Raw genomic sequence first — 27,662 nt, 5'->3', positions numbered from 1 at the left:
GGAGGGATTGAAAGAAATTAGAAGGAGGTGTCTTTACAAACAAACTGTGGGTCTGCTGGTAGATAAAGCCAGATATTGATAGGTAAAAGAAGCAATGGGGGGAACAATAAATTCCAGAGAAATCCCACTAATTGACACAGACTGTTACTTACCCAAGGCTGTGCTAAATCCCTGGATTTAGAGAGAAAGAACAGACATGAGAAAAATGAAAAGGGGGGGGGGGAGGGATGCACATTAGAAAAGGGGGTTCAAATTAGGAGATTAGGGAAGCCTGTACCTCTCAAGTACCTCAGCCAATGGGGAAAGAGAGGGAAACGTGACTGGGAAGTTAAGATAAAAAGGAGGCTGTGTCCTCTAACAATTTGAGAGACCACATGGGAATTGCCCCATGACCTCACCTTTTATTAGAATAAGGTTACAGGACTCCTCTGTCTCCTTTTTGGACATAAACTTCTGGTCTTTGTGGATTAATTTTCCTGACAATTACAACTCTGAGTGCTGTAGTTTTTTTTCAGAATTCTTGATGCAACTTATACAACAGCCCTGTAACACACCTAATGACCTTCTGTGGTAGAGCTATGAGTTCACATTAATTTGTCAAAGTGGTCTGAATTATAAACAAAAACTTTCCTTTGATCTAAATCTGATAGAAATTTTAAAGTGTCAAATTACCAGCAAAAGATTTCTCTGTAAAATTGCACAGAACTAAAAGACTTAATCACATTAAATAGTTGAAAGACTGTGAAGTAAACTACTCCATAAGTTAGGAAATAGCTAATTGCATCCAAATCAGGGAGAATTCCTATTGAGAAAATGCATATAGTAGCAAATAGGTACTTCCCTGAATTGGAGATTCTTCCTGCTTGACCTTATGTGCTATTATGTCAATTACATGAACAGGTCTGTGTCTGTGTTACACATTCTGTGTTCATAGAAAGCTATTTTGCCTTGCCAGAGCTGAGGCTTCAAGGGAACAGGGATAGGAACTGAGTTTCCTCTGTCTGGAGGGAACAAAACTGAAAAGTGCTGAGGAACATTAGTGGGTTGTAATGGTATTCCAGATCAAAGGTGGAAAGTATTAAATCTTCCTTATTTTTCGAGCACCTGCAGTGCGCTCTGACATAGCCTGTCTGCTGCTGATAATTTTTACCTGACAACTCTCATCTGTGTATACAACTTGGGAAAAAGGCAGACAGATCAGAGATCAGAGAACAAGGTACTTCTGGAGCTGCTTGTGATTGTGAGAACTTTCCTAAAAAAATATGTTTCTGCAAAGTCTTGGGATTTTTATGTTGCAAACATCTTACCGCTAGGTATATCAAGAGCAGGTATGTCTACATCATAGGCTGCTGTGTTGTTTGGACAGTTGGAAGTAGACTAGACTCAGCAGTGCAGCACATGACACTAGTCAATTTACTCTGTTTCTCAGAGCAACAAGAGAATAAATTAAATAGTATGGAGCTTCATTAATTAAGTACCTAAACTAGCTTGGAATTTCTGCACTGTCTGCAAACCCAGTTTACAAACTGGTCACTTCAGGATACAGCCTTTAGCCTCCCAAATTCTCAGGATGGGACACAGTCTGGGGCATTATTGCAACTGAGTGTCACTGTGATGTACACCATTCCTCCAGTAGATCAATATTCTATATAGCAAGTATGGCAGATGGCATTTTGGCCAAAGGCAGAAACATGTGATTCTAAAGTTAAAAGCATGAATCTTTATAGCCTGGGATCAAGTTGAAAACGGCCAAATTCCCACTTCTGTGTACTGGGACAAAAAAATAAACACTAAAAATGGAATAGATATTCCATTGTACATAAAACACTTCAACTTTTAGATACAATATCCACTGCAAAGTAAATTTCACTTTCGCTATTTAACCCACAGCAGGCAATCAACAACAGCAAGGTTTGTAGGCTTTGACATTTTGTTTTCTGCTTCAGACACTTAGGATGCAAGGTGTTAGCATAACTACTCCACACCAGCACTTAGGAAGAGGCTCAATACGGAGTGAAGAGTAGGTCACAAACCCGGGTATTAATTGGCCGCAAAGTAATGTTTCCGCACAGTATCCCCGGCCCCGGAACAGGACTGCAAGTCGCAGCAGTCACAGACAAGCTGATTCAGACAGGCGCGGCATGGCGCCCAAACGAGGGGACGTCCGAGGTACCTTGGCTCCAGGCGGCCTCAGGGCCCTAGGGACTCCCGCTCACCTCCCCCAGTGACGAGCAACTTCTGCTGGCCGAGGCTTCCCCGGGCGGGCGGCGAGGCGAGGCAAGGACAGCAGCCGGGTCCGTGCCCCTCAAGCCTAAGCTCCGCGGCGGGCGTCCAGCGCCCTCTCCAGGCCGGGCAGACAGAGCGCCTTCGCTAGCCGGGGCGGGAGGCCGCGGCGCCGCTGGAGGCGGGGTCCCGACACGACCACCTCCGCCCCAGTTAAGTCCTGCTGATCTCTCCGTTTCTTTGCTTCCTGCCTATCTTCGGCTAGAACTCGGCTGCTGCCATTGGCTTAGCGGCCTCATCCGGGCACTCGGCGCAACGCTATTGCTCAGCTCGATCGTCCCAATATGGCGGAGGTGAGTGGGGAAAGCGGGTTGGGGGTGTCGGAATTCGGCTGGTTCCCTGCGGGGTCCCGCTGCTGGCGGGCCTTCTTCACCCGCCTCACCATCCCCTTAAGACGCTTCTGGGACGGCTCGGTGACGCGGAGTGGCCAGCGAGGCGACCTGCAACGCCTGGGCACTGGGAGCCTGCGCAACTAGGCCGCACGGCGGGTGCCGCGCAGCGCGGGTCCAGAGTTCGCCGCCCGCGGGCGGCCGACAAGCCGTGGTCAGGCGCGCGGTCGCCGCACCGAGCCACGGAGGGCGCAGAACGGGCCAGTGGCGCTGCCGCCGCAGCGCGGACAGTGGAGAAACCCTTGGCGGGAGGAAGGAGAAGCGAGCCCTGGCCTGGCAGCAGGGAAGAGGCTGCTAGTCCGCCTCTCTCTGCCTGCCACTGTCATGTTCCACCGGGGTCGGAAGGAGTGGGAGTGTCGGGTCAGGCGAGGCTCCTTGGGGGACTTTTGCTAGGGGAGGAGGAAAAAAAGAGAGAGACAGGCAGGGAACGAGCGAGAGAAGGAGGGATAGGAGAGGGTGAACACGATGGAGGGGCTAGTAGGGCGGGGGCTGGCGGAGGAAGGGAACAGGTCTGGGGGGGGAAGGGATGGGAGGGGGCATGAAATGGAGACTCCCTACCTGTTGCTGGGTTGGATGGAGCCCGTGTCTCACCTCACTCTCTTCTCTCCCTGCAGGCTTCCTTTGGGAGTTCGAGCCCAGGTTCGTCTTTACCCACCTTCTGCCCCAGTACCTAGCCTGCTGCCTACATGCTGTTCTCTCCTTCCTCCTCCTTCCCTAACTTACCTTCTGTTGCCTCGTAGCTGTCCTAATACTTCATGTAACTAACTGCCTGCCTGATTTTTAAGAGAAGGTGTGCTCTGGGGAGTTCTTCCTTTACCTCTGGTCACAGTTAGTAATTGGCTGCTCAGAAGCCAAGATGAAAATAAAATTTTGTAGTATTTTTAAGACAGCATCTCAGTAAAGCCATGTAGCCTGGAGAGAGATCACTTCTGCTGCTGCTAATTGCAGGGTTGTGTAAATTTTTGATTTCTTGATAATATCAGAAAACATTTTAAATTATAATGATATGTAATTGTTAAGGTTTTAACTTCTGTTAAGGTTCTTTGGAATATTTACACAAGGAAGCCTATTTAACATCAGCAGGGCTACTCCTGAACAATATTTGGGAAATGCATTTGCTTCTGTGTACCTGCTCTTGGCACTGGCTGAGCTCTAGTATGTAAGAACTAGAAGGGGAAACCAGGGGTAAAAGAGAAATATCCTAGTCTGTTTTTTCCTCCATCATGACAGTCTTAAGAAAGTGAACACTGAAAAACAAAACAACCCTGCATTTCAGTAATTTTCATTGTAGAACACTGACAATGCTGTACAGAATATTTGCATCTTAAAAACTTGTTGAATATAGTGCTTTCTAACAAATGCATTCAAAATAACAACAGTACTTTTTTATGACTTATGAGTATCCTCTTGGGTAATGAAAAAGTGTCTGTTGGACCACAGAGCTGTCATAATGACTTGTTACTGTGATCTATTAGAAATGTTTTGTTATTTCTGGTATATTTCCCTCTATATTTCTTGAAACTGCTATGTTTGTTCTCTTTTAGATCAATTACTAAGAATTAAATTATTTTTAATAAAAGATCTCATCTGTGAGACTAATCTGAAGTGAGTCTTGCTGCTTATTTTGCTGTTGTTAGGAAACTGGTTTGCAACCTAAGTTAGCTGTTAATCAGTAAAAAGCTATGCTAGTTACCATAAAAATAATATAAATGGAATCTGAGTCTATAAATCAGTGTCTTGCAGCATCTGAAATCTTGTGACATGTGGATGTTATACTTTAATGATGATTTCCAGGATCTTTAAAACAAGCTTTTATTCAGTAAAATATTAATTTGTTATTGTACTTTCTGAAACTTTGTTTCAGTAGTTTAGATACTTTTCCCAAGTACTCTATACTGCAAGAGAGAAAACTGCACCTATTACAATACAAAAAGGGAAGGCCAGCTAAAATAGTTGAATTTGTCAGGTAGTTAACAATTTGTTCCATTTATTCCATTGAGAGTTCTAACTATGTATGTAAAGACTCATGCAACCTTATTTTTTTCTGTGTTGTAATTTCATATGTTGGTATAGAAAAAAAAAATTACTCAAATTAGGGTTTTTTGATAGTTGGCTCTTTATCCTCTGAGGATCATGACTTTGACCCTTCTGCTGAAATGCTGGTACATGATTATGATGATGAACGAACTCTTGATGAAGAGGAGGAAATGATGGAAGAAAACAAAAATTTCAGCTCTGAAATTGAAGATTTAGAAAAGGTAAGAGTGACTTGCTCTCTCCTAAATGTCCATATATGTTGTAGCTTTTTAGTGAAGACAACACTCAACCTGTTCTTTAGTTTGTATAGCATAATACAATTTTCTGCAAAGTACCTTTGGAGTTGTTTTTTTCTTTTAAAGAAAAAAATATCAGGTTTGGTTAGGGCGTAGCAGTGCTTCTTCACAAAAAGGCTGACATTAGCTTCTCAAAGTTATTAGTGTTAAGTTCAGATTGGTCTTTTTCATTTAATAACTTTTTCACTTTGGAAAAGAAATTACTGAAGCAGATTTTAAAGTCTTATTATCTAATATCACTTGTCACTTCTAAGTTTTATAAGTTGGAAATAAATTTCAATTGTACATTAAGTGACAGCTAGCTGTGTTTCATTCTGTTGGTCAGATTTTGGTTTTCCAATCTGGAAGCGCAGTCCCGTTTTACACATTTTTCACGTTCATTTGCTACATAAATTGTAGTTCTGTATCTCAGTTTCATCAGTTTGGCATTTGCTGGGTGTACAAAATAACCAGTGTGCTCCTTGGCTTTTCCTATTCCTTTTTACATTCTTTAATTACATGTTTTTTCTGTTTCTACCTTTTGTTCATCTGTGTCAGTGCATCACCCATTTTAAATGCCTGCTGAATGCTAAATAGCCAGAAACTGATGCTGCTTGCATTACCATTCAGTGACCCACTTACACCACTCAGCATAACTGCAGATTTTGATCAACAGACTTCCAGTGTAATTTTTAGCATTAAATAGGAGGCTGTGCTTTTGTAGTCCATTTAAAAACAAATTTTCTTAACTTCTGGGGGTTTTGTTTGTTTTGGTTTTGCCTTGCTACCTTTTACAGTTATATTTTTGCTAATTATGAACTTGCAATTATAATAGCAAAGCAGCTTGCAAGTCTGATGGTTGAAATGGAGTTGGTACTCCACAAAATTATCTTATTGCTTCTATAAAATAAGGAAAAAGAACTGAGAGCCACTCATCTTAAATACTTTAGTACTTTATGTCCCAATCCTTGAAAGACTTGTACATGAATTTGCATTTACCCATTGTGAAAAATCTTTGCAGGACTAAGACCTTAGTTGATTAAAGAAAACAAGTAGCTTAATCAGTGTATAAGTTCAACAAGAAAATTTTTAAGGTAATATAACTTTTAAAGGTATAAATTATTGGAAAATATTCCTAATTATTTCATAACTTGAATCAGGTAACTAAAGAAAATTTCCAGAGTTTGTTTTATTAAATGTGTTAGGCTGCATGTATGATGATATTTAGTCAAATAGTTTGATCAAAAGCTGTTGGAAAAAAGAAGTTATAAACTAAGCCTTTCTCTTGATTTTTGCTTCTGTATGATTAGCTGGTTTTCTCCTATTACTTTCTGTACTGGTCTTGTCTGGGAGAGTTAATTTTCTTGCTAGTAATTAGTATGGGGCTATGCTTTGGATTTGTGCTTAAACAGTGTTGATAACACACTGATGTAGTTATTGCGGAACAAAGCTTACACAGAGCCAAGGTCTTTTCTGTTTCTCACACTGCCCTGCTGCTCAGGGACTGGCTGGGCATTGGTCAGTTCATGGTGAGCAATTGTTTTCATTTGGACAACTTGTGTTTCTTGGGTTTTACTTCCCCCCTCTTTTTATTTTTTCTTTTCCTTACAATTAAAAAAAATATTCTGTCTTATTAAACATTAAACTGTCTTTATTTTAACACACAAGTTTCTTTTTCACTTATCCAATTCTCTTCCCCCCATCCCATGGGGGAGGGAGGGAGCGGCTCTGTAGTGTTTAGTTGCCATCCAGGGTTAAGACACAACAGGGCACAAATGGTTTGAGTTAACAGATTTGACCATAACATTAGGAAGAATTTACATCTGTTAACATTTGCTGGTCATTATATTGATTTTTCTGTTCTTGACATTAGCTTGTCTGGTCTATGCCATCCTCTCTTTTTTTGCTGTACGTGTTCAAGATTGGTGTTGGATTTTGCAGTTTGCTACTGCTCTGTAGTGCTTAGTGATGTTTTACCTGCAAGATTTATCATTAAAATACTGGCCTTGAGCTTAATCTGGTATTTGGGCTCTGTACTAAAGATTAATGTACTTCAGGTGCCATCTCATGGAGACAACAATTATACTTCTTCCTCTGAGAGATTTTTTTTTTTGTGGAGGTAATACAGAATGGCACCTTCACCACCACCTTTTGTCATGTTTTCTCCCTTGTTACAATAACTCTTTAGTATCTTGAACATCCTTGAGTAGTCTAAATGCTTCTATTTGTATTTCTTAGGAATATTACTTCAGCTTTTCATGAAGTTAACAAGCTATTTAGGAATATGACCCAGGACCTTTAGCAGTGTGGTTATGAGTGGCAAGGCATGTATATGGGAGAATATGAACAGGTGTCTAGAAAGGTTTACACCTCCAATGGTCTGAAACTTCACTCCTGAAGAAGTGCGGAATCCTGATGAAGTGATAGAATATATGGGGGGGAAAGAAAAAGATGCCCTGGCTATTCCAAAGAGGCAGAAACAATGGAAGCAGAGTCAACTTGTTTAGTAAGAGATGAAGAAGCTTCTCCTAACAGGGAGCAGGAGAGCAAATCAGAAGAGGCAGCCTCAAAAAGAAATATTAGCAGTATATGAAGGAGTTCAAGCAGCTTCAGAAGTAGTTGGTACTGATGCACAGCTCCTTTTGGCACCTCAATTTCCTGTGTTGGGCTGGATGTTCAAAGGCAGGGTCCTCTTTACACATCATGCAACTGATGCTACATGGAGTAAGTGGGTTGCACTGATCATACAGTGGGTTTGAATGAGAAACCCCAACCGCCCAGGAATTCTAAAAGTGATTGTGAACTGGTCAGAACTTCAGTGTTGCCAAAGGAGGTGACTCGGGCTCAAGAGTCTCCACTATATAATAAACTACCAGAAAATAAAAAGCAATATGCCCTGTTTACAGATGGATCCTGTCATGTTGTAGGAAAACATCAAAGTTGGAAAGCTGCCATGTGGAGTCCTATATAACAAGTTGTGGAAACTGCTGAAGGAGAAGGTGAATCGAGTCAGTTTGCAGAGGTGAAAGCCATCCAGCTGGCTACAAATATTGCTGAACAAGAAAAATGGCCAGTACTTTTATCTCTGCACTGACTCGGGGATGGTGGTAAATGCCCTGTGGGGGTGGTTGCAACGATGGAAGCAGGATAACTGGCAGTGCAGAGGTAAACCCATCTGGGCTGCTGCATTGTGGCAAGATATTGCTGCTTGGGCAGAGAACCTGGTTGTGAAGGTATGTCACGTAGATGCTCATGTACTCAAGAGTCAGGCCACTGAAGAACATTGAAACAATAAGCAGGTGGATCAGGCTGCTGGGATTGAAGTGACTCAGGTGGATCTGGACTGGGAACAGAAGGGTGACCTATTTATAGCTTGATGGGCCCATGGCACATCAGGATATATAGGAAGGGATGTAGCATACAAATGGGCTCATGATTGAGAGGTCGACTTGACTTAATGCTATTGCAGAGGTTATCCATGAATGTTAAATGTATGCCATGATCAAACAAGCCAAGCGGCTGAATGGTGGTGGGAAGCTACTGCTCTGGGATTAGCTGGGCATCAGTTGGTTGGTGGTAAGCAATTGTTTTCATTTGGATTATTTATCTTTCTTGGGTTTTATATACCTCTTTCTTTGTCTTGTTGTGTTTCATTTTTCTCCTATTTTCCTTGCATTAAAAAAAAAAAAAAAGTTTATTTTTAAAGATTAGACTGTCTATCTCAACTCATGAGTTTCTTTCTCACTTTTACCATTTCATTTCTCATCTCCACACTGGGGAGGAGTGAGTGAGTAGCTGTGTGGTACTCAGTTACTGCTTGGGCTTAAACTACACCACCTTCTCTACAGTAATTATAAAATGTATTGTGCAGAAGATGGAAAGGAGGGATAAAAGATTGCTACATTGGTTTATTTCTGTGGTGTTTTGGACACTTTGCAGCTGTAACTATGTAGGACTAAATTTTTCAGGTTTTTCTGCATTTCTTGTAAGGGCATTCTTAATGTTCCTAGTCTATCTTCTGTCTTGAAGAAATATAGGCAAATCATGTTCTACAGTGTGAATCAGATAAGGAGCAAATTTTTAATAATTACTCTTTAGTTTCATCCACTAAATGGTTTTCTTCAATAGTTTAATGTGACTTCATTATATGCTAAGAGACACAGTTATGAATTATTTCAGTCTCGTGCTTGAAAATATTTTAGATTTTTAATCAAGATTCCTGCTTTCAATTAAATTTTTCTTGTTTGTTTTTTACTTTTGTTTTTCAAAATATGTCTTGTCCTTTTAGGCCTGAACTGTTTACAAGTATTTGGCAATATGTTGAAATGTTTGTAAATCTTGTATTAGGAAGGAAGCATGCCGTTGGAAGATTTGCTGGCATTTTATGGCTATGAACCCACAATTCCAGTTATGGCTGGTTCCAGTGTGGATAGCTCTCCAAGTGAACTTGCAGATGAGCTTCCAGATATGACTCTAGATAAAGTAAGTCAGAACTGTTTTCCCCTGTATTACAGTTTAAAAGTAGAATTCCGTGTGAACTTAACTTATATTTCACTGTCTCTTGATGTTATGAAATACGTATCTTTGTCAATTTCAGCATACAATTAAGAGTTACTGTACTAGTGGTGGACTTGACAGTGTTAGGTTTATGGTTGGACTCAATGACCTTAAAGGTCTTTTCCAACCTAAATGATTTTGTGATTGTACTTTTAATTCTTTTTCAAAGATATTTAGTATCTGGATTTAATTATAATTATCACACAAATGCATAGCAACTTTAGTGGCATTATATTATTACAACTGAGAAATGAATAAGGTAGTGGTTCTTCTAAAACACATTCAGAGAACTTTAAATAGATTTTTTTTTTATTTTATAGAAGTGGGATTTTTTTTCTGACAATTTCTGTATTTTATTTTAATGTATGCAATGCCCAGAAATAATAATTCTGGCTTCAAACATACATGTCATGTATCAAACATTTGTGGATTACTTGAAAAGTGCACTACTGGGTGCTTTGGAATGTTTCTTTCAAATGCATATAATTTATAAAAAAATCTCATATTTGGGGGGTGAGAGAGATTGTTTTCTGTGCAATTACTATAATGTATCGCATTGTTGAATATAGAAACACAAAACTACAGTTTTTATGATTCACAGGCTAACTTTGAATTCTGAGATGAATCTGATTGTTGGCTATAAGACATGCAACTAGTAGTTTGTATTATAAAATCTGTAGGCAGTAAGTACATGTCTTTTTTTTTTTTAATTTCCATATGTATGATGAAATTATGAACTCCACAGAAAGTATAGTATAATGATGGCTTTGCACATCTGATTCTCATTAGGAGTCACCATTGTGTTGAGGCTACAGAAATGTACTTGGCTTCTTGTCTAAGACAGTTCTTTGCCTCCCTAATCACTATAGAGGGGCTCAAGCATGTCTGGTAGTGGAGGAGGCATGTTCTTGCCCTCCGCCCCCCCCACTTTATTATCTTTTGTCAGTTATCTGTAATTCTTCTCAGAAAAAAATCTATGAAAGTGCCTGGCTTTTGGTTTGAGTTTTTGTTTGTTCACCCATTAGACCCCCCCCCCCGAATTTAAGGAGTATCTGATGTAAAGAATGACAGAATTTAAAATGTTTCCACTCACTTTTTTAATTTAAAGCAGTTGGATGAGCATCTGAGATTTGATGCATGTAGGGGTTACTACTTGTGCATTTATTTTAATAGAAGACTAGGGGGAAATAAACCTCCGTGTTCAACTCTGAAATGAATGGTTATATTTGTTTTGAGAATTAGGAGTGGATTAGCTTTTTAATAGTTAACAGTCTACTAAAATTGCTTATGGTAAAATAATTCATTTTAATAAATGAGACTTACAATTTGCTGAATCTAAATGCTCACCAGTTTATATTTAATAGTCTGTCTGAAGTTTTGGGTTTTTTTTATTTTAATGATACAGGAGGAAATAGCTAAAGACCTCTTGTCAGGTGATGATGAAGAAACACAGTCCTCTGCTGATGACTTGACGCCATCAGTTACTTCACATGAGGCTACTGACTTCTTTCCTCGGCCATTAAGATGTAGGAAACCTAATTTTATATTAGTACTCATAAAGTCTTACCATATATTATAAACTATATAGCTTTCTAGTTTAAAATATCAGAATTGAGGAGTGGGATTGAGAAACAGTGCTTTGCAGGATGTTGTACATGAATATTGTCTTTGGTTGGTATTATTGATTACCTAAAAGACCTATATTTAATATGGTGCTCAAAGCACAAGCACAATTTTTCTAAAACTACAGTAGCTTTTCATAAGTAATAGTTAATGTGTGTCAAGAAACACTCTTGGTAATTTTCTGTGCATTGGTGAAAGGCAATAATATGTAACCTGTTCTTTTAAATTAGTGTTTCTCTACTAAAATTTTTGCTGATACTTTTAAGCCAGTGACTCCTCTATTCAGCCTATGGATGTGAACTGGAATTTGGTTTCTTTGTGATTATTTCCCTTCACATATTCAATGATTTTCCATAGGAGTTCATGAGCCCGTGTTTTTATATGGAATGGGGCCTATGAACCCATGACCACCAAAATTTCACTACCCATGGAACTATTATGGGAAAGATCCAAGAACCATTGGTTCAATTATCCAACCTTGACAAGATATTCCTCATTGCTCCAACTCGAGTACACCAGGGAACAAATGAACTGCAATAGACAGTGTGGAGGATTTTTATCACAATTTTAATTTGGCAAGTATTTTGACATTTTCCCGGGGAACTTCATCCCTCTAGAGAAAGGGGATGATAAAGGGCACGTGCTGTCTCAATCATCAGCAATTGTAGCCCTTTGCATGCTGCTGATTGTGTAATGTAAGGCATTTTTGAGAGAGATATAAAAAACTTTAAAAAAGGGCATTATAATTTTTTAAGCAAACCCCAATCTTGCTGGCACTTAAGCATTGCTTGTGAACTATTAATGATTATGACACTGAAAGTGTGGCAACTTTATTGAAAGAATTATTAGCCCCTTCATTTTACTCAGGATTAAGAAACAGTCATCTTTGCTTTCAGCTATTGTGGTTTTTCTATCAGAATGTTGCTCTTTCTCTATTAGAACTTTTGATTGGGCATTTTAGCATCAAATATCCACCATGTCAGCGAGGGGAATGTCAGTTTTCTGTGCTGTTGACAGTTCCCTCTTTTTTTTTTTGCTCATCCCTGTCCATTTATCTTAAAATAACATTCAATTTTAAGATAAACATGTTTAACACAGGCCATTTTCTTAAATTTGGATTCATTGGAAAAAGTAATTGCATATTATTATCCAGGCATATTGCTGTTTCATGCATTCATGTTAGCTTCTTGCCTCTTTCTAACAGCAAAAAGAGATAGTCTGGTGATTCTAGTAACGACTACAGAAGAGGAGCCTCCGTCTACCATCTTGGATATTGTCTTTGATGTTGACGATTCTATTTAGTTGTGATGAAGCTAAAATTAAAACCCTATTTATGAACATGTTATTACTGAAAGTTGAGAATATGTAATAGCTCTTATCAGAACTATAGATTCCATTCTGCTGGGGATAAAATAAAAAAAATATAATTACTTAAGAACCCAGAACCACAGAGTTCCAAGTTCTAAAATATGAGTTACTCTGTGGAGTACTGTATTTGAATTACTTGGAGTGCTCTGCTGTATTTCCTCCTAAGGAAAAAAATATTTCAGAGGAGTAAGCAGTCTTTTGTTCTCTTTTGCTTAATCTGTTTCCTGTATATGTACTATATCTTTAGTCCTTGCTGAGGTAGCCTTGTTTAAAGGAATGTTTTGAATGTCAATTAAAACTTCAGATGAAAGGCTTCAGTAGGTAATAGACTTACCTTCAACTTTCTTTGTGATTACCCATGGTTAAGTAATAGCCCTGGAAGTTTTCTGTTTTTCTCATACCTTTTCTATAAGGTGTAAGCATTTATTGAAGAAAATCAATGAAGAAAAATGATCTAATTTCCTTTTGACTGTTAGAAATATTGTCTTAGTTGCAATAATGGTAAATGTTTCAGTTCTGCAATATGCAAGCACCAATGCTTTCTGACTTCATTCTAGTCTGATAGAAATGTAGAGCAACAGACTGGTGATGAGTGTCTTCCAGAATAAAAGCAGGGCTCCTTTAAAAAGTAAAGAATATCTGTGTTTGAACTGAAAATTCTTCCTAGCTAAAGCCAACTTATTTGTGTCTGAAGCAAACACTACGTGTGATGGAGATAAGGAATCAGATGGTGAAGACATAGAGGCAGACAATGGTAATTCATCTGAAGATTTGAGAAAGGTAATAACTATATCTTAAGAAAAATAAATAGTTAAGAAAACTTTAAAAAAGGCATTAAAATTTATAGTACATATCTAAAATAGTACCTTAATTCTGAACTTATCTGCAAAATCCCATGTTAATGGACTTTGTAATGCTTCCATGCACAGAATATTAATACCCTTATGATTTTTGTTACATCTTCAGGAAATAAAGGTTGGTTTACAGTATCAGGCTGAAATTCCACCTTACCTCGGCAGATACAGTAATAATGAAAAGGGTAAGTTATTCTGTTTTAGTACTTATATTTATATATAGCAGCTGATGGGAAAATGTTATTGAAATTTATAAGATAAATTCAATGACTTAGTTAAAAAAACCAAACCAACCAACCAAAAAACCCCTAGTCAACTGAAGTAATACAACCACATAATTATATCTTAAAAGTGTGACTCTACAACTTTGAGAGAATATTTTTGAGAAGACATAGGAGGGTGGGTTACAGTGATAATTCTGAAGTATCTAGCAATATTAGGAGGCAACAAACTGGGTCAAGAAGTAAATATTTTCATCAGGATATCATAACTGGGCTATGAACATGTAAGTTTGCATTGAAGATCTTCAGTATTTTTCTTTGCTTCTTTTTTAGCAAGTACAGCACTGTGGGTTACAAAATGGTTATGAAAAACAAAGCAATGAACTATTTGAATTTTCCATAGCATGAGTAGAAGATGTAGATCTCAATATACCTTGTCTTAAAAAAAAAAATGTTTTAAGTATGATGTTATTGCTGTGTAAATTTAGGTTAAAAACTGAAATTGTGCCAAAGTAGAAGAAATAACTTTATTTAGTAGAGTTTTATATGGTACCTTTAGAAACCTTCACTAGCTGGAAGCATTAGCAAATTAACATCTCTTGTGTTGCTTAAGAAATCTATGGAAGTTTTCTATTTTCTGTGATTTGGGCATGATGCTTACTGGTTGTAAGAAACAGAAGAGTGAAAACCAGTTTTATCTGAATAGTCCTTTTACTATTTACACATCTTGACTTCTCCTTGGTCAAGAACTAGAGAAGGGCCAATAACCAGAGAACGATCAGGAACGCATTAATCTGACAACTTTCTCTGGAACAAGCTGGTGCAAGAGAGAACCAGAGAGAGTATTGTTCAGTGGCATAGCCAGGAGCAAAGAGGTCTCCCAGATGGGAGAGCCTGAGGAGTTCCTCTTGAGAATATCAGGTATGGATTCCAGAGAAAAGTGTTGGGTTGTCTTGGTTGATAATAGAGATTGAAGCTGAGCTCAGCAATGCTTGGAGAGGGTGGAAGATTCTGTAGAAGCCTCTTTTGTACTTCCTGAAGAGCTTGTGATGGCAAACAGGGGCTTATATTTCTGCTGTGAAGTCCCAGGTACTGAAATTGTGCTAGAAAGCAATTCTGCTCTTCTATAAACCTTACACTTGTAATATGTCTGTTTGAAAACTTTCAGTGTTCTTAAGTCATAACAGAACTTTAGGAGGAGATGCAATTTTATTCTTCATCTTAGCTTAATATTCTTTCCTGCAGTTATATGAGACATTTGAGAATCTTCTTCATCTCTTCTAGTGGAACTGCCATTATACTTGGGTGTGTTAGAATTTAATAACTCTAATTTATATTGCCAAGAGAGTACATAAAGCATTATGTGTAAGCACATCTATTGATCAGAGTAAAGGATTTAGTTTAATCTAGAGTTTAAATGTGTGTGTGCATAGACAAGGGTTCAGGCCAACTCTTGAATATTTCCAATATATTTCAAATAAGCTACTTAAGAGGTGCACATATGATTTCAGTATACTATGAAGGAGGACTATACATCCTGATTGCTTGTAAAATAGTTGATAACAACATTCAGTTGTTAGTGAATGCTAAAAGAAATTACCACATTTAGACCTAGATTTCCATTCTGCTAAGTAAGTTTTAGCAAATTTTAGTTGAAAATGACCAGTTAGCTGCCACCTCTTTTTTTTAATTTATATGCAGTATTTGAAATTTTAAAGTACACTTTTTATTGTAAACTATAGCTTATTTCTTGTAAACATCTGAATAAAACAGAGTGGTTTTGCTAGTTTTTTTATATTAAGATTAATATATATGCATATTTTGACTTGAATCATCTACCTGTCAACAACGTGGTCCTCTGTAGAGATTTTCTCAAGAGCCAGTCCCTTATCTCATCCTCATGGAATCTGAATCTCTTCACCATACCACACTGCAGTCTCTCTCTAAACTAAAGCTTTTTGGGGAAAAAATGAGCTGCAATTTGAAAGTGGCATGACAGTGCTTGATTTTATTACTTCTGTATTCCTGTTCTTTGTGAAATAGCCTTTTATGTTCTAGCCTTAAAAGTGTCACACTTGCCATAAATTAATTCTGTTTTAACAGCCTATGAAAATGAAGACCATTTACTTTGGAAACCTGATGTGATCTCAGAACATAAAGTTAAAGAATACCTTTTTGAAACCTCCTTAAGAGCAGGAAATGAAAATATGATTGGCAGAATTCCTGAAGGACTACATACACGTGACAATGAACAAGTATATTTTATATCCTGTTCCATTTGTGGCACATTGCTTTGTAAATAATGTGTTCTCTTTCTCTGCCTTGTATTATAAAGGCAGTAATATTTTTTTTAATTGGATGCTACTGGGGTCAGGATCTTATTTGTAGTTTTAAACCTGTGCTTAAAATTGAGTATTTGAATGTTGGCAGTGTGATCTATGATGTTTCAAATTGGCATGATGTTGACAAATCCTGCTTTTCTAATTATTGCATATAATATTTTACATTTCCTTAATTAAACCTTGCCTTAATATTTGGATGGTTTTGCTTTTGATTATTTGAACATTTTCATCCTGTATAAAGATATAACCTCTTTTTACATTAGATATGTTCACTGAAAGGCTTGTTTCAGAAATTTATATAGGTTATTTGGAAACTTTAACTCTTTCTAAAGACTACTTCTATTTTATAGGCACTATATGAACTACTCAAAAGTAGCCATAATGTTAAAGAGGCAACTGAGAGATACTGCTCAAATGGAAAGGCATCTCAGGGTAAGAGAGAGTATCTGCTTTTTAAGAAATATGTCTTTTGAGGGAGTAGAAAACACATGAGTAAGATTCAGATTAATAAGCACATCCCTTTCCATGATGTCTTTAGCACAGATTACTCATAGAATCATAGAATATGCTGAATTGGAAGAGACCCACAAGGATCATCAAAGTCCAACTCCTGGCCCTACACAGGACACCCCAAAAATCCAACCAAATGCTCCTTGAGTTCTGGCAGCCGTGGGGCCATGAGCATTCCCTCGGGAGCCTGTTCCAGGGCCTGACCACCCTCTGGGTGAAGAACCTTTTCCTAATATCCAGCCCAGACCTCCCCTGATAACAACTTCAGACCATTCCCTTGGGTTCTGTCACTGGTCACCAGAAAAGAGATCACTACCTCCCTCTCCTCTTCCCCTCACAAAGAAGTTGTAGACTGCAATGAGATCTGACCTCAGTCTCCTCTTCTCCAGGCTGAACAAGCCAAGTGACCTCAGCTGTTCCTCATACGGCTTCCCTCAAGGCCCTTCACCATCTTTGTTGATCTCCTTTGGACACTCTCTAATAGCTTTATATCTTTCTTATATTGTGGTGCCCATAACTGTCCCCAGGACTCGAGGTGAGGCCACCCCAGTGCAGAGCAGATTGGGACAATCACCTCACTTTGACTGGCTGGCAATGCTGTGCCTGATGCACTCCAGGACACAGTTGGTCCTCCTGGCTGCCAGGGCACTGCTGACTCATATTCAACTTGCCATTGACCAGGACCTGCAGGTCCCTTTCCGCAGCACTGCTTTCCAGCATCTCATTCCCCAGTCTGTCCATACATCCAGGGTTGCCCCATCCCAGGTGCACATTCCAGGACTTGCCCTTGTTGAATTTGATATGGTTGGTGATTGCCCAGTTCTCTAATTGGTCAAGGTCTCTCTGCAGGGCCTTTCTGCCCTCAAAGGAGTCAACAGCTCCTTACAGTTTTGTATCATCTGCAAACTTACTTAGCATCCCTTCCAGTCCTGTCTCCAAGTCATTAATGAAGGTGTTGAAGAGCATAGGGCCTAAAATGGAGCCCTGTGGAACCCCATTAGTGGCAGGTGGCCAGTCTGATGACACCCCATTCACTATAACCCTTTGCACTCAACCATGAGCCAGTTGCTCACCCATCGCATTACATGTTTATCCAGCTGTGGGCTGGACATTTTGTTCAGGAGGATCATGGGAGAGAGTATCAGAAGCTTGATGGAATCAAAAAAAGATTATATCAAGTGGCTTCCTTTGATCAACTAGGTGGGTAACCTTGTCATAAAAGGAAATCAGATTTGATAAGCAGGACTTTCCTCTCATGAAGCTGTGCTGGCCACGATGTCTGTGATTGATGACTGCGTTGTCTTTCAGATGTTTTTCAATAATTCCCACTAGGTATATAACTCAGATTAGGTATAATCTGACTGTTGATCAGATGGAGATGTCTGCTAGAGAAGTTTGCAATTTGTATAAAGGTTGCAGGATCAAATTTTGCATCTTTCCTTTCCTTCTTTTTTCCTTTTTTTTTTTGATTTTTGATTTTAAGAATGATACAGACGAAGGAGAAGGGGGGGAGTTGCAATTTTGCTCCCATAAGGCAGTTCTCCCCCACATTACAGTACCTTTTTGAGATAATGATCAATTATAAACTAATGACATTTATACGAGAATCAGAACATAGCTGATAATATGAGTGAGCCCCACTCTTCATCACTGTGCTAACATTGTGCTATGCCAACCCTATACTTTGTTCTACTGTATAATCTAGATCTATGGTTGAGTGTGGAGAGTTTTGCTTGAGTTTACAGTGGAAAACAATTTTGTTTGTCCCTAACTTTTTTATTCCCTTAAATAAAAATCAGTGTATAATTTAGCAAAGAGTTATTTGTCCTGTAGTTTGACACATGTTCCATAAAGCAGAAATGGCCTATGAGCCCTGGTATAAGTTTGTATTCTGGCAGACATTCCTTACTCAGACCTGAATCCAGGGGGAAATTGAATATTTCTGAGTTAGGTACTCTGAAAGCTTAAGTATCGAAGATCAAAGTGAAGGGAACAATAAGGACTATCAGAGCAGTGTTTCAGAAAGCTCTTTTGTGAGAGATTGTGTGTCGGAGACCCAAATTCTGTCTTAAGGACTAGTGCTCATCTTCTCCCAGGCCCCAAGTCAGATGGGGTTTATATCCTCATTAAAAATGGTACAGGATGATAATACTGTTGATGCCTGTCTCTTAGAATAATCATTGTGCAATTATCTATACCCACTGAAGTTCACTGCTATTCTCAATATGCATTGAAAATCTACATCTCCCAAGATAATTTCATAACAGTGAGACTTTACATGTGGATCTCCTCTTTGAAGCTTGAGAATTCTGTAGTAAGGAGTACAAAATTAATGGACTTGTAGTGGAATGATTATCACTTTCATCTGAAAGGAGCAAGGTCTTTGTTCCAGTGTCTGCTTCCAGAAATGCTTTGAGATATGATTGTTGGTTGGTTTTTGTTCTCCACCCTCATTGGCTTTAAATGACAACTAACCAGATCACTACTATGAATGTAAGATGCCTGAAATATCCCTCCTTTATTATATATAGACACAAAGCCAAAATCAAGATAGGGAAGCAACAATACTTGAGACAAAACTGACCTACTCAAATAGTTTGAGCTACTTTGTTTTAAAGCTTTTATTCCTTTGTAGTGTGTTTTGTTTTGTTTGTGAAGCTAAAATTCACTTCTGTCTTTAAAAAGTCAGAGGTTGTTCCTTCACTCTTTTGTTCCAACCGTCACTGTTTGTATCTGATGCAAGAAGGAATATTCAGAAAAATAATGATGTTAACAAATCTTGGGGTTTTTTTAATGACAAACTTCCTAAGAAATAACAAATAAAGTCTTTTGAATGTCCTTTGCCCTCCAGGGTGAAATACTTCAGTAATCAGATTAGACTCTTTTATGAGTCTTTATAAGCAGGAATACTAGATTTCAGGTAGGATATCTTTACATTAGAGGAAAGAACATGGGTCAAAATAATTAAACGGTTGCATTTTTTTTAGAGTGTGTTTGGATGTTCAGGCATTAGCAACACAAAGATTAGTGAGTGAAAATAAGTTTATCATGCTACTTTTGCAATTGTCTAGAAGAGATGACAGCATGGACAGAAGAAGAATGCAGAAGCTTTGAACATGCACTTCTGATTTATGGGAAAGACTTCCATCTCATACAGAAAAACAAGGTTAGTATTTTACAGTTAAATGGAAGTATTGGTAGATTATATGATGCTGAATGTTTGTGAAAGCAATGCTTTTTCAGAAGTTATGCAAAAGAGTGAAATAAGAGCCAACATATTAAAACCAACTTGGTGATTCCATGCTGATTTTGCCTTTGATGCCATTAGAAAAGTAGGTGTTGCAACATGAGTCATATTATCTTTGAAATCAACTCATGTTGATATTGCTTCCATATATGCATTTATGTTAAAATTTAGATTAAATGTCTGCCTCTCCTAGAGGTGTATTATTTTCATACCATGTCTGTGAGAGGGGAAAATACATCTTTAATTATTTTTGTCACTCAGAAGATGTAATTCTATGGAAACGGGCTTAGCTCTTTGCGTTCTCAGAAAGTGTAGTCATCCATCAGTACTCTGGTTTCTGACCAACAAAGGAGTTCTAATCTTGATCTGAATTGCTTCTGATTAACTCCTCTGTGCCTGAAGATTAGGAATTGGGCTTTTTTTTTTATTAAGTAAATGTACCATTTGGTACAGTTACCAGTATGTGTGTTTCCAAATTTTCTGTACATGTCCTGTATGTTTTGATACCACCTTGAGGTTTCATACTGGTTGTGACTGGGATAGAGTTAATTTTTTTATAGTAGCTAGTATGGGCTATGCTTTGGACTTGTGCTGGAAACAGTGTTGATAAGACACTAATGTTTTAGTTATTGCTGAGCAGAGCTTATGTAGAGTCTATCCATTTCTCCTCAGACTATCCTGCCAGTGAGGAGGCTGGGTGTGCACAAGGAGTTGGGAGGGGGCACAGCTGGGACAGCTGACTCCAACTAACAGGGGGGGTGTTCCAGACCAAATGACATCCTGCTCGTAATCAAACTGGGGGGTGAAGATTGGTGGGTGGGGGCTGCTGTGGCTTGAGAACTGGCTGGGCATCAATTGGTTGATGGTGAGCAGTTGGGTTTTTATGCATTGCTTGTATTTCTTGGGTTTTATTTTCCTCTTTTTTAGCATTTTTTTTTTAAATTAGTAAACTGTCTTTATCTCAACCCATGAGTTTTCTCACTTTTGCCCTTCTAATTCTTCCCCCCCCATCCCACTGGACGGGGGAAGTGAGCAAGCAGCTCTGCAGTGCTTAGTTGCTGGTGGGGGTTAAACCACAAGTCTTTTCTTTAGGAGACTGGTGCTTTTGTTGTATTTCAGGTAAACTTTATAGGGTTGTGGTTGCTGTTCAACAACAGTCAGTTAATCCTGTTCAACACTTAGCTTAACCTGTCCAATGCTAAATATCTGGGGGGTTCAATTTTTAAATGGACCTTACGCGTAAACAGTAATTCACCAGCGATACAAATAAATAATTTTAAAATATTTTTTTCCAAAGTGCTACGAAGCAAATGAGTTGGTCTGTCACTATGGACCAGAATTTTCCAAATACCCAATGTCTTTTCTGCTTCACTTCTGTTGGGTCATTCAGTTGCTTAGTGTTTTGCTTCTTAACAGAGTCTGTCCCATAGTTTAAAAAATTGCTATGTAAGTTATGAATTTTAATGCTTCAGATGTAGATACAATTTCAGTCTAGTTTAAAAAACCAAACCTGAACAACAATAATGCATACAATAGAACAGATGTAGTAATTATTTAGAATAGAATATACTGTTTCAGTTGGATGGGACCTACAACGATCATCTAGTCCGACTGCTTGACCGCTTCATGGCTTGCCAAAAGTTCCAGCATGTTTCTAAGGGAATTGTCCAAATGCCTCTTAAACAATGACATGCTGAGGCATCGACCACCTCTCTAGGAAGCCCATTCCAGTGTTTGACCACCTTCTCGGTAAAGAAATTTAAAACTCTAGATCTCTATTTCAGGTCATCTGATTTAATTTGTTTGTTACAGATACTAGAACAGTAAAAGGGACAATATTGCAGGAATATAGGGACTGGGGAGATAACAAAACATAATGCTTTGCATTTATCTTGTCAATTCTTCTTGCCTTCTTTTAGGTAAGAACCAGAACAGTTGCTGAGTGTGTGGCTTTCTATTACATGTGGAAAAAGTCAGAACGTTATGATTACTTTGCTCAGCAAACAAGATTTGGAAAGAAGAGGTATAACCATCATCCTGGAGTTACGTAAGTAAAATGTCCCTGGAATATGTTTTCTGTTGCAAATTGTAAATGTAAAAGATAAGTTTTTCTTCCCATCATTGCAGTGTAAAGCTTCAGTGGCTATGACAACTGAGAATAAATTCATCATCATTTTTAGGCCTTGTTTTCCTGTTAAATAACCTATTATGAATGCCATATTCTTAAAGGGACTACATGGATCGTTTGGTAGATGAAGCAGAAGCTCTTGGTGGAGCAGTACATTCTTCAGCCTTAACATCTAATACTCGAACAGAAAGTATTCCTGATCAACAGCTAAGCATTCTGAACTCTATCACTGCCAATGATTTGACAGGTAAATCAAGGGAAAAAAACCAAAGGAAACCCACAAACTTTTTGTTGTAACTATATAAACAACTGTTTCATTTACATTTTATGTTCATCTGTTTTCCAGCACTGACAAACACTGTAGCTACAGTCTGTCACCCTTCGGCTGTGAACTGCCTGGATGATGCCTTCCCTCCTATGGACAGCTTACCCCGAGCACCGGTAGTTAACCATGTGCCTGTTGGAACAGAAGAATTGCTTAACTTGCCTAGCAGTGGTGAAAATGATTGTTTTAATTTATTTGAGACTGGCTTTTATCACTCGGAGTTAAACCCAGGGAACATGTGCAGTGAGGAGACAGAAAGACCTGCAAAGAGACTGAAAATGGGAATTGCTGTCCCAGAATCTTTCATGAATGATGTCTCTGTAAATAACCTTGGTGTGGACTTTGAGAACCACACACACCATATTGCCAGTGCCAAAATGGCTGTTTCAGTGGCTGACTTCAGCAGTCTATCTGCAAATGAGACAAATGGTTTTATAAATACCCATACTCTTCACCAACATACTGCCCTTCACTCAGAATGACTGTGGAAAACTAAAGAATGGGTACTTTATGCAGTAGTAGTAAACTTGATGGGAACTATCAGGTTTGCTTAATCTTTCACTGGAAGTTTGAACTTTGACATCAGTGATGTCTTTTTATGTATAGAACTATATCTTGATTTACCAAGAGTAATTTCTTTTTTCAGTCCATAATTGTGTAAATGTTTGGCAGAGTTTGGAACTAAGAGAACTCTGTGGTTCAGCTTTAGGGTCTGCTTCATATTTATTTTAAAGCCTGTAGAGAGAGGCCACCATTTCAAAACCAGCACAGAAATTCTGAACTGATCAGAGTGGCTTTTTAGTCAAAGTTACTTTTGCCATAATGGATGCAGTGTAATAACAGTGTTTACAGGTACCGTTCCTGATCTCTGCTCAATGTAGCATTTTATTTTCTTTTTTTTTTTTCTTATAAAGGCAGGGATGGATTTCTTTAACTTAAACTGCACAAACATACAAGGATGTTTTTTAAATGGAACCTTCTCTCATGTGATACTAAACTAGAGCACTTCAGTTTAAAAAAACCCAGCAATTTCATCTTGGTGGAAGCTAGCACAAGGGACATAGCATGAATAAATTATGAAGACCTACACTTGGAGGCTGTTGCAAAATTATAGGCTGTGGCTACCATACACAGAAGTAATTATGCTGCCAGAGGTATCTGTGTACTTTAAACTTACTGGCTTAAACAGATATATTTTAGGCTATTGTATTCAAATTAGTTTTGTCCACAACTTTAAAGATTAATGCATCTGTGTAACTTAACTTTCCTAAGACAGCTGATGTATAAAGCTACAGTCTGCACACCTTAGGATTTACCACTAAACAGTCTGTATTTTAGAAGACAAATTGTTTGGAGCACTGCGGTTCAATGTGTTACAGTTTTGAGGGTCTATCTAGTTTATATAGAAGTAGTAGAACCTTGAAGTATGTATTTGAAAGTTTTTCTTCAGTGTGGATTGCATTTATTTGTTTAGCAAGTCATTAGCTCAAAAATAGCACTTCACTACTTTTGATCAAATAGAAAAGGATGAGTAAAAATGTCTCCCATAAAAGCAACTATTTAAACTCAATAGATTTTTATTTTGACCATTGAGTGCAATTTAGCCATTCATTAAGTTTTCGTTAAAAAGTTAGCTCTAATTCTTGTGGGAGAACATCAGTAGGATTGCCCCTTTCCCTCCATACTTTTTCTTTGCATTGATCATATTACAAATTTAATTGCCACAAACTTGTTTTGATTGTTGAAGTGATTAGGCTTGAATTGTTGATATTTGTACTAGTTGCTTCAAGGTTATGCTGAGTAATTAGAAAGTAGTGACCTTAATATTTGAAAGGGAAGAGGGTATTTATTATGCTTACTGTGAATTGCATTGACATCCTGAGTTATGGATGCAGTGTATGGAGTTTTCTTTACAGCACTGCAATGAAGAGTAAAGCATTTATGCAATAGCACATTTATCATATTAAAACAAATTAGTTTATCACAGTGGACAAAAGTAAAGATAATTTTGTAATCAGTTCTTATCTTATGCATCTGAAATATGGAATTCTAGTAAGTACACAATAAATAATGGATAGACTTGGCCCTGTGTTGTATTCTGACATTTTTGGCCAAGTTGTCAGCGTCTTGCTGCTGTGTTTTTTGCTGAACTGTGTACCTTGTTTTTCTTTATGAATCAACATATTTTATGTAATTTTGTAAAATACTGATCATAATCCTTCATTGTTATACATTCAGGTCTATGGGTTTACAGTGAGTGGCTGGTCTGTATAAAAATCATTACACAAAGATGACTGAATGTTTATAACAGTTGTGTTTAAATGAACCTGCCCATTCTCATTAGCTGATGCTGTAATATATTAAATTTATCTATGCATTGCTGGGCTCTTAATGTAGACAAATACTTGTCTAAGACTTGGGTTGTCAGCAAGTTGAATGGACACTTTAGTTATTTAATAAAGACTTTTGACCAAAATTCAGAAAATTATGGGAGAAAAATTAATTTCAGCTAGTCTAATAGATTTTTAAATGTTGATCTTATTTAGCTTGTTGGCTAGCTAGCTGTTATTGTTTACTTTTAATTCCATGTTAAAATGAGGCAATAATTTGCAAGAATTTGTAAATATGTAATTGTTCATATCTTTTTAGATATCTATTTCAATATTTTCTGACTACTTGTGTGTATAGTAACATTTTTGTGCATGCTTGATGTGACATTCATAAATTTGTACCACGATAACTTTATCCATGTAAGAGAGCTATTTATTGAATTTTTCATTTAGAAGCTGGACTTAATTATTTTTCTCTCATTTGAAACGTTTAAAATGGAGAACTTGTTACTTTTTATTAAAAGAATTGTCTTTTGAAAGTCAGCATGAAAACAACTGAATTGCAACCATATGAAGAAATTATATTGCCTTGGTTGTTTGATGGTGAAGCACAATTCTTATAACAAACTGTGATGAATTCTTTGTCTTCTGCTATACTTGTTTTTCATGCAAACAAACCAAAAATCCATAACGGGAAAATGCAGTGTTGGTAGATGTATCCTTTTAATGTACAGGGAATCCGAAGGGGATAGCTGATTCATTTAGAAGTGTAACTTGGTGCTGTGATTCTAGCAATACTTTTACTTTGGTTACTCATCTGTCATCTTCTCATGTTAGGTTTTTAAAGGTTTAGTTTTCCTCTTGCCATGGTCAAAGTACTAAATTGTGTACTATTAGGTCAATGAATTGTGTAATTGTTTCCTGTTTTTAACTTTTAAAATTGAGGATCAAAAATGTACGAAAACTTCAGATCAAGTAGAACATAATGATAGTACTTAATTTAACCAAAGTCTTTAGGTAAGTATTTCTACTTTGAATGTAAACTAATGTATAAACTGACCAACAGGGACACTATTTGCCCAGCACTTACAAGCACATTGTCTACAGATGGGAAACTAAATACAGTAATTTATAAAATAATGACAAGGTTACTATTTTTTTATTCCTATTTTTCGTTGGAAGAAAGAAAATACTATCAATTGTAAAATACAGAAGGTATGGTTATAGTCCTCTGAATAAAGCAGATTCCAGTTATTCAAAGTACCTTGTGCATAACAACAAATTTCGTGACAATTGGGACATGAATTTAATATCAGATGTTCAAGAGGAATTCGCTATTGTTGCATTGGTTTTAATATTTGTACATAAACACTGATTTTTATTTTTTTTAGCATTATTTTCTATTTGTTGTACTTTAATACCTGGTGTACAATTCCAGAAATAAATGTCTGGGAACTTTTCTTTATTTGTGATGCAGATATATGAAAAGCTTGGTTAGCGACTTTCTTTCCAGAAATACACAGCAATACCTCTGAACACATTTTAAGATACTCTGGGTCCTCCTGAAGTGCACACTACCACTCTATAAGCAGTTGGGAGAAGTCTCACATACATTAATTACCCTTTGTTCTTGCAGGGGCCTTCAACTTAACAGATGTCTGCTGAAAATACAATGCAGGGGAGAGGAAACAGTGTAGGAGGTGGTGTGGTTTAACCCCAGATGACAGCTACGTACGTGCAGGAATAACCCAGACTGTTTTCCCCAGCTTGTTTTTAATGTGCACTACAGGAACTATCCCCTTCTACAGTACATAAAAGTTTTGATTGGGCAGGGACAGCCTGCTTGGCAGATCCTCTGGTGTTGACTATCCAGATGCCTTTTGTTAAATGTATATTCCAGTGTATGAAGGTCCCACCAGCCATTGCTCTCAGTGTCATCTTTAACAGTCCATTATGTTGTTCAATGTTTTTAGAGGCTGGTGCATGATAGGGAATGTGATACGCCCACTCAGTGCTATGTTCTTTGGCCCAAATGTCTATGAGGTTGTTTCAGAAATTAGTCTTGTTATCTGACTCAGTTTTCTGATGTGGCATTTGGCCATAAGACTTGCTTTTCAAGGCCCAAGACAGTATTCTGGGCAGTGCCATGGGGCACAAGGTATATTTCCAGCCATCCTGTGGTTGCCTCCAGCATTGTAAACACACAGTGCTTGCTGTCATGGCTTTGGAGGAGTGTGATATAGTCAATCTGCCAGGCCTCTCCATACTTATATTTCAGCCATTGTCCTCCATATCACAGAGGCTTTAAACACTTGGCCCTGCTTGATTGCAGTGCATGTTTCACATTCATGGATAACCTGCGTGATAGTGTCCATGGGCAAGTTGACTCCTCCAACTAAAAGTTGCATCTCTTCCCCTTATGTTGCCAATCCAAATTGACTTGAGCCACTTCAATCCCAGCACCCTGATCCACCTGCTGGTTGTTCCAATGTTCTTTGGTGGCCTGACTTTTAAGTACATGAATATCTATGTGACGTACTTTCACAACCAGATTTTCTGCCCAGGCAACACTATAATACAATGATAGAATGGCCTGGGTTGGAAGGGACCTTAAAGATCATCTAGTTCCACTCCCCCTGCCAGGGGCAGGGGCACCTTCCACTACACCAGGTTGCTCAGAGCCCTGTCCAACCTGGCCTTGAACACTTCCAGGGATGGGGCAGCCACAGCTTCTCTGGGCAACCTGTTCCAGTGCCTCATCACCCTCTCAGGGAAGAATTTCTTCCTAATATGTAGTTGTCATGATTTGATATTGGTTAAAATATCAGGTACTCATGGAAATCATAACAAAGGCTTCATGACTTGAGATAAGGATTAGGAGAAAACACTTTAAGGGCAAAACAGGCTCAAACTTGAAGGTATTAAGTAAATTTATTATTAACAGAGTCAGAGGAAGATAATGAGAAGTAAGATAAGCCTTTAAGCACCTTTTTTCCCCCAGCCCCTTCCTCTTTCCCACTGAGAGCACAGGGAGACAGGGCATGGGGTTTTGGTCAGTTCTTCACTCAAAATCTTTCTTCAGTTTGCTTAGGGAAAGGAGACTTTTTTCTGTTATCTGTGGGGTCCTTCCCTGTTTTACGGAGAAAAGAAGAAACCTCACAACTTTATAAAAG

At 38.1% G+C, this 27,662-nt stretch overlaps 1 protein-coding gene across 4 annotated transcripts; it reads left to right on the top strand.

Annotated features, from left to right (window-relative positions):
* Positions 1 to 2,440: 2,440 nt before the first annotated feature.
* Positions 2,441 to 25,977, top strand: LOC141726843 (mesoderm induction early response protein 3-like). 4 transcript variants are annotated; one of them, XM_074531953.1, is made up of 13 exons: positions 2,441 to 2,576; positions 3,287 to 3,311; positions 4,782 to 4,930; positions 9,332 to 9,466; positions 10,947 to 11,067; positions 13,227 to 13,312; positions 13,499 to 13,571; positions 15,711 to 15,862; positions 16,300 to 16,381; positions 19,531 to 19,625; positions 21,626 to 21,753; positions 21,936 to 22,081; positions 22,181 to 25,977. In XM_074531953.1, the coding sequence occupies exons 1-13, from the start codon at positions 2,568 to 2,570 to the stop codon at positions 22,639 to 22,641; spliced, it is 1,662 nt and encodes a 553-aa protein (XP_074388054.1). In that variant the 5' UTR covers positions 2,441 to 2,567; the 3' UTR covers positions 22,642 to 25,977. The 4 variants fall into 4 exon arrangements, with proteins under 4 accessions (XP_074388054.1, XP_074388055.1, XP_074388053.1 ...); XM_074531954.1 differs by having other exon boundaries at positions 2,447 to 2,576; positions 4,802 to 4,930; XM_074531952.1 differs by lacking the exon at positions 2,441 to 2,576 and adding an exon at positions 2,589 to 3,032 and having other exon boundaries at positions 19,534 to 19,625.
* Positions 25,978 to 27,662: the final 1,685 nt, after the last annotated feature.

The sequence above is a fragment of the Zonotrichia albicollis genome, chromosome W, assembly GCF_047830755.1.
Source record: "Zonotrichia albicollis isolate bZonAlb1 chromosome W, bZonAlb1.hap1, whole genome shotgun sequence".
NCBI lineage: Eukaryota > Metazoa > Chordata > Aves > Passeriformes > Passerellidae > Zonotrichia > Zonotrichia albicollis.
Note: the sequence above shows the minus strand (reverse complement) of the source record. Positions and strands in the feature narration are given on the sequence as shown.